At 38.8% G+C, this 6,409-nt stretch overlaps 1 protein-coding gene across 3 annotated transcripts in view; it reads right to left on the minus strand.

The window, feature by feature from the left end:
• Positions 1-406: 406 nt before the first annotated feature.
• Positions 407-6,409, minus strand: part of PTP4A2 (protein tyrosine phosphatase 4A2) — a 27,934-nt gene continuing 21,931 nt past the window's right edge. For 2 of the 3 annotated variants that reach the window (XM_031029044.2, XM_031029045.2), the window contains exons 4-6: positions 5,950-6,080; positions 3,737-3,811; positions 407-2,936 (exon numbers count right to left, since the gene is read on the minus strand). In XM_031029044.2, the coding sequence (XP_030884904.1) occupies positions 2,828-2,936; positions 3,737-3,811; positions 5,950-6,080 (315 nt within the window). In that variant the 3' untranslated portion in view covers positions 407-2,827. The remainder of the gene's footprint in view (positions 2,937-3,736; positions 3,812-5,949; positions 6,081-6,409) is intronic. The other variant, XM_081817956.1, reaches the window with a different exon arrangement.

Raw genomic sequence — 6,409 nt, forward strand, 5'->3', positions numbered from 1 at the left:
GAATGGATGGATGGACGCTTACCCTTGGTCTAAGGGAAATTCCCCACCCCCAGTCCTATGATATATAAAGTTCCTCCTTTCTCACTGTTCTCTAAGAGTTTGAGTAAAAAGTTGCAACGCTTCATCAAAATCTATGGTATAAACAAATCCCTTGGAAAGAGACGAGATGCCTAATTCCTACAGTGTTGTGTCCAAGAACTAAACCACAAAATGTACCAGATGTATCCCAACTCCAGTTAAGTTTACCCTTATTGAACACCTGGGTGGCATGAAATCTTTGAACTTCCCAACCTCTAATTATTTCACCTCCTTGCAGTAATTAACAGATCAGGCCTTGAGAATACCAAGTTTTCTAAGGAGACATAAATGAAATTCAACCTGGGGTGGAGAACGATACACAGACAAAGAGCATGTAAAATAAGTTTTATTGTTCTTTAAAAGGGTTCAGGGTTTGGTTTTAAATCAGGCTGCACACCTTTCATCAGTCTGACATCTCTCTCACCATGTCAAACTGGCTTCAGCTAGCAATACTTCATTAAATCCAAAAGAAAAAAAACTTTTAATTTTGAGGAAGAAAATCCAGTTCTGAGAACAATTAACATTAGTATGTAATTTAAAACAAAATGAGGGATAACGTTTCGTGTCGCTTTATACACCCTTCTCCTCATACGGAACCAGGAATGTAATTTCCCTATCTCAGGCAGGCACTGATACTGCACACACATACACACACATACACACACACTCCCCACAAACAAAAATCAGAGCATGTCAAAGGGAAAAAGTTTGTTACTGTATTGATCAAAATCCTTGAAGTCAATAGACAGTCTGAGTTTAGAGGGTATGCTGTTTCGATCTTGAACCTATGTTAAAGGAATCTATTGTCATGTTCTGAAAGAATTTTGGAGAGTACCATCATTTTTCACTTTAAAATTCTAGAAACAGTTTCAAAAAGCATTATTTTGTTTTGTTTTCTGGGATGGGAGAGGAGAGAATCTACAGATATTTATTTAGTTAAAAATCAAAACAACTCCGGCATAGGAAATAGGCAGTTCACATAGCCAGCCAACGTCTGAGGTATCATCAGTGTGAGACAAGGTCCCAGTCCATTCCTACTGGCCTAGCTGATCCTAAAAAAATGGGAAGTTTATGACTCTGCATAGCAAATCCCAGCAAGACAAGATGACCCTAAGCCTTTATTCAAATCCTTAGAAGCAGAGCACTATTAATATTTAGATGTAGAGTGCAAGAGCCCCTGATGGTCTCCTTCAACTTGCTTTGTCAATGCAGCCCGGTCACAACTGCCTTCTGCGAAGGAGCAGAACAGCTTCTCTAGATCAGCACATTGAACCTGGCAGAGAATCCGCAAAAGTAACAGTACACCATTTCATTAACAAAAGTCTCTTTGCTACTCATTGGGTTGCTTTATGTCTCTCTTCTACCCTGTATGGCCTGTGGACACATACTCACTAGGCATTGTTGGTTTAGAACCAGCAATTTTTTTTTTTTAATCTCATAAAGAACCTAGTAAGAAAATAACAAGGCAATCAGTGGTTAAACTGAACTGTACATAATGCGGCAGTTTGGAAAATACAAATCACAGGCATTTCTCAAGTCCAAAATATCCTATCTTTGCTGTTATTCCTTTCACCGTTCCTGAAAATTCATAGTACAAGTCCTAAATAAAAATTTTAAACTACCAGCATTCTCTGACATCATCAGACAGAAAATCAGAGTAATGCTACAAACCCACAATTCTAGAAAGTGTAGAAAGTGTGCTAACTCTCTGCCTGGACACTTCTTTAGTGATGGCCTGGAGTGCTCCCCTTCAGAAAACAGAAGTTTCTGGGATACCCACTTAGCTTCATTGGTTGGAAAAGAGAATTCGACTCTCAGCTAAGTTCTTTGAGAAGAAAGACTATTCTTAAAATGCCATTTCCCCACTAATTTACCGAAATAAAAACCAAAACAAAAGGCTCTTGGCTACTTTGCCTAATGCTGAATAGGGTTTTCAAGAAGAAACTAACATGAACACCCCATCATCAGTAAAGACTAAAAACCACCTGGATCATATAATATATATGCCACTGCTTTTTTTTTTTTTTTTTGGTGTTTTTTGTTTTTTTTGTTTTGTTGTTTTTTCTAAAAGTGCCCAGGTGGGCTTAAGGCTGCCAGACTGCACACACACCTACAGCAACAAGAGCTTCTCCTATTCCATCTACAACATGTATTAGGGGAAAAAAGAGGGAAGGGGGAAAGAAGAGCAGAGGGGGAGAATATCACCCACCACCACTGAAAGAAAGAAAAGAAAAGAAAAAGAAATGAAAAGAAAAAAGAAAACAAAGGAAAGGAAAAGACAAAAGAAAACAAAGGAAAGGAAAGGAAAAGAAAAGAAAAGAAATCCCACAACAGGGAGATCTATGTGCCAAGCATAATGGAAGAGTGTGCTCCCCAAACAGATGGTTCTGCACAGGCTAATGTTCTGCTGGTTTTCCTCAGAGACCTATTTTGAAAAGTTAAAAAAGACAGGAGATTTTGATATAATTCAATCCTGGCAGAAATTCAAACTCCAACAATTAGGAGCAAAATCATCCTTCACTGAATTAATCCCTTTTTTCTTTCTCTTTTTCTTTTCTTAAACATTTTATTCATGTTATAGAGGGATTTCTTTTTTGTTTGCTTTTTTCCAATCATTAGGAAAGTGGTTGAGGAGTACTGAATCCATCACTACTTTGGTGACACAGTTAAAGATTCCAGATTCACATTTCCAGGTACCAAGAGTTCCCTCTAAATGTACAATCAAGTCAGCCTTCGTTTACACTTCTTTCTACTGAACACAGCAGTGCCCATTGGTGTCTCTGACGCGCAATCGCATCTTAGGTCGGTATTTCTCCAGGTAAAGCAGCTGTTTGGAATTGAATGCTCCCCTTCTTTTTCTGAAAATACAAGAATGACAAACTTGATCATGTAAAAAAAGAGCTGTCTCACTGAAATGCATTATTTATGGCCTAAGGCATTTCTAACTCTACACAGCTGAAAAAGAGCATTATTTCCTATACCGTATCACTTAAGAGAAAGGGCTGATGGGTGAGCAAGCAGTGTGTGAAGCAGTAGGCACAGATGGCATTCCTTGAACTATGTCACCTTCCTAGAGCTGCTACCATACATTTCATGCCCTCTTATCAGTCTTTTTTTTTTTCTTAAAGAAAAGGTTGAAAGGGAAAGGACAAGATAGTGACTGCCAAAGAATTCTGGACAACAAAATAACATGGCCCATTATTCCAGACTGATGCCAAGGTTGTCTGAGCAATACCATCCTGATTTTGTGCCTGAACAGGTCACTTAAGAGGCACAGGTGATTAACTCCTTCTCTATGGATTCTTCCTTGCCTCTTGGTCATAGCTGCATTTGGAAGGTATTTTAGATATCCATTAAAAGAGTCACTAGATCACTTAGACTACTACCTAGCTATTCATTTTAAAGATTCCTAGATACTCAAGTCATATATACTGGACATATTCTACAGTGTCCAAATGTGCCAGCTAAATTAGCAAATCTTTAAATCTGGGAGCCAACAGTACTATTACAAGTCTCTCCACCACTCGTTCCTTTTGATTTCTTCAATCAATCTTTCAAGCCAACAAATTATTCCATACTACAAAGGGTACTTTCCATCATTCCTTCTTCTTGTATGGTCTTGCTTTATGTGTTTCTGAACATAAAACTTCATACTCACTGTCTTATAAACTGAACTGCATCTTCATACTTCATTCCACATTCAATCAAAGCAAGTGCAACCAGCACAGGTGCCCTACAGAGAGAAACTCATGTGTAAATACCCACAAGTCTTTGGAATTAAAGGATTTTTTTTTTTTTAAGATTTTGCTTATTTATTTGAGAGACAGAGTGAGGGAGAGAGGGGTGAGGGGGAAGCAGACTCCCCGCTCAGCAGGGAGGCCGATGCGGGGCTCAATCCCAGAACTCGGGGATTATGACCTGAGCCGAAGGCAGACGCCTAACCGACTGAGCCACCCAGGCGCCCTGAAAGACTTTTTTTAAAAGCCAGGATTACTTATTACCAAAGCAATGCAAAGCTTGAGCTTTCCTTTCTTCCCTTATATTAAAATATCTGTTTTCCCTATACAGTAAAAATGTCTGTATCATGATAGTGTCTATGGTGTCATCCACTTTTAGTAAAGCACTAAATTCTACATCTTCATTAAGAGATCTTTATTCTTGGGGCACCTGGGTGGCTCAGACAGTCAAGTGTCCGACTCTTGATTTCGGCTCACATCATGATCTCAGCGTTGTGAGATCAAGCCCTGTGTGGGGCTCCATACTGCATGAAGCCTGTTTAAGATTCCCTCTCCCTATCCTTCTGCCCCTCCCTGCTCCCCTGCGGGCATGCACTCACTCTCTAAAAAAAAAAGATCTTTATTCTTTAAAACATCACATTATTATCTCAAATTTACACATTATATGTCATTAAAAATTCATCGGTCTTTAACCATCATCACACAGTAAGGGGGAAAAAAATGACCAAATGTGTCATCTATATTGAGTATCTCAGAAATTTCATTACAAATCCATTTTAATATCTTTTCCTCATCAAATACTAAAAAGGGGCTAGATTTCTTCAACAAAATCCTTTCTGTGAGCTAGGAGAGTGTCAGAGAATTGGTCATTAGGAACAGTTCTCTATGTAAGTATGTGGGTTTTGTTTTGTTTTGTTTTTACATCTAACAAGGGACACTGAGGCCTGAGCAGGTCTCAACCTGTCTGTGGTTTGGGAATACTATATGCTTCATAAAGCAAAGTAGAGGGTTTGTCTTCTGGGAAGACAAAGCTGTCTTCTCCTCTGAAAAAGTCTCCAACATAGTTGGATTTGGCATCTTCTAGGAATAGGAAGGCAGGGATTGAGGCCTCATGAGTCTGGGTTTACAGCTGAGGTAGAGAGAGAAGACAGTGGTTATAACCAGAAAGTCCAGGTGAGCTGTAGTTACCTCCAGGACTCGTCACTATTAACACCCACTCTGGGTTTCAGGACAGTCACAGAAATAGATTCCTTAACAATAAAATAACAGTAATACACACATAGACAAAAATCTAGCAAGGGAAATGATGTTTTAAAATGTCCACTACATGGCACCAACTTTGGACTACCTGCTAGGATAGCTACCAGTTACCAAACTGTCCAAGTCAAGTTAGAACACTACCTTCACCCTTCAGAATCAGGACTGGAACTTCTGACCCTGAAGAAGAAACTGTACCATACTAAACTGCACAAAAAGGAAAAGAGCAAACAAAAGGGCTGAGCAGGGGTAATAACCTGAGTCACCACCACCTTGAGGCAACAGCAGCCTGCACTAATGTTCTGAGTCAAAGTGCACATCATAAACTGGCATTTAATCTGCTCTTGATGAGAGTGTTGCAACACCATTCCATGCAATGCTCAAGGAAAAAGGTTTTAAAATCAAAGTTACTTTTCATTCTCCATACATCTCCTTTCAGAAGTTTAAAGTTCAGCCATCTGCTCTGCACCTATTAACTTCCCATTCATCTCAATCCAAAATTAACCACATATAGATTCTTCAGAATCTAAAATTATTTTAATTTTGTTGCCCATTTCAAAGACCTAAGCCTCTGAATATGTGAAATAATAAGGATAAAAATTCATACTGAATTAACCAATTTTTAGCTCAAATATAAGATAATTACATTAAATCAGTTTCAAAACAATTTCTGAGCCATCATCCACTAAATCTATTATGGGCATCAGAATCAGACAACCCACGAAACACAAAAAGCTGTCTTAAGAAACCATTACACCAGCTTCTGCTCTCATTTTCTTTTCCTTCAGGCAATTTAATATTTGGTGTAATAAATACAAACTTCTACCAAAGTTAAATTTTTGATAATGAATTCTGGGACAAAAAGGTAAGAGCTTACCTTCCCAATCCTGCAACACAATGCACTGCAACACAGCAACCTGGCTCTTCACGAAATTTGGTTTTTAACAGGTTTAGCCAATCGTCTACTATCTGATTAGGGGGTGGTGCTCCATCATCAAATGGCCAATCCTGGAAAGAAAAGATCTTTTACATTAAATTGTTATTTTCTGCAGGATAGTATCTAATGCAGAATAGCTGCATAGAACACAGGGTGGATCTAACTTAACTAACTGTATTCTTTTTTTATAGGGGGTGGGTACAGAGAGGGAGGGAGAGAGAAAGAGACAATCTTAAGCAGACTCCACGCCCAGCACCTAGCCCAATGCAGGGCTCAATCTCACAACCCTGAGATCATGACCTGAGCCAAAATCAAGAGTTGGACACTTAACCGACTGAACCATCCAGGTGTCCCTACATATCTATTCTTTTTTTTTTTTTTTAAGATTTTATTTATTTAT

Source organism: Leptonychotes weddellii, chromosome 4, assembly GCF_054177405.1.
Source record: "Leptonychotes weddellii isolate Sample4059 chromosome 4, ASM5417740v2, whole genome shotgun sequence".
NCBI lineage: Eukaryota > Metazoa > Chordata > Mammalia > Carnivora > Phocidae > Leptonychotes > Leptonychotes weddellii.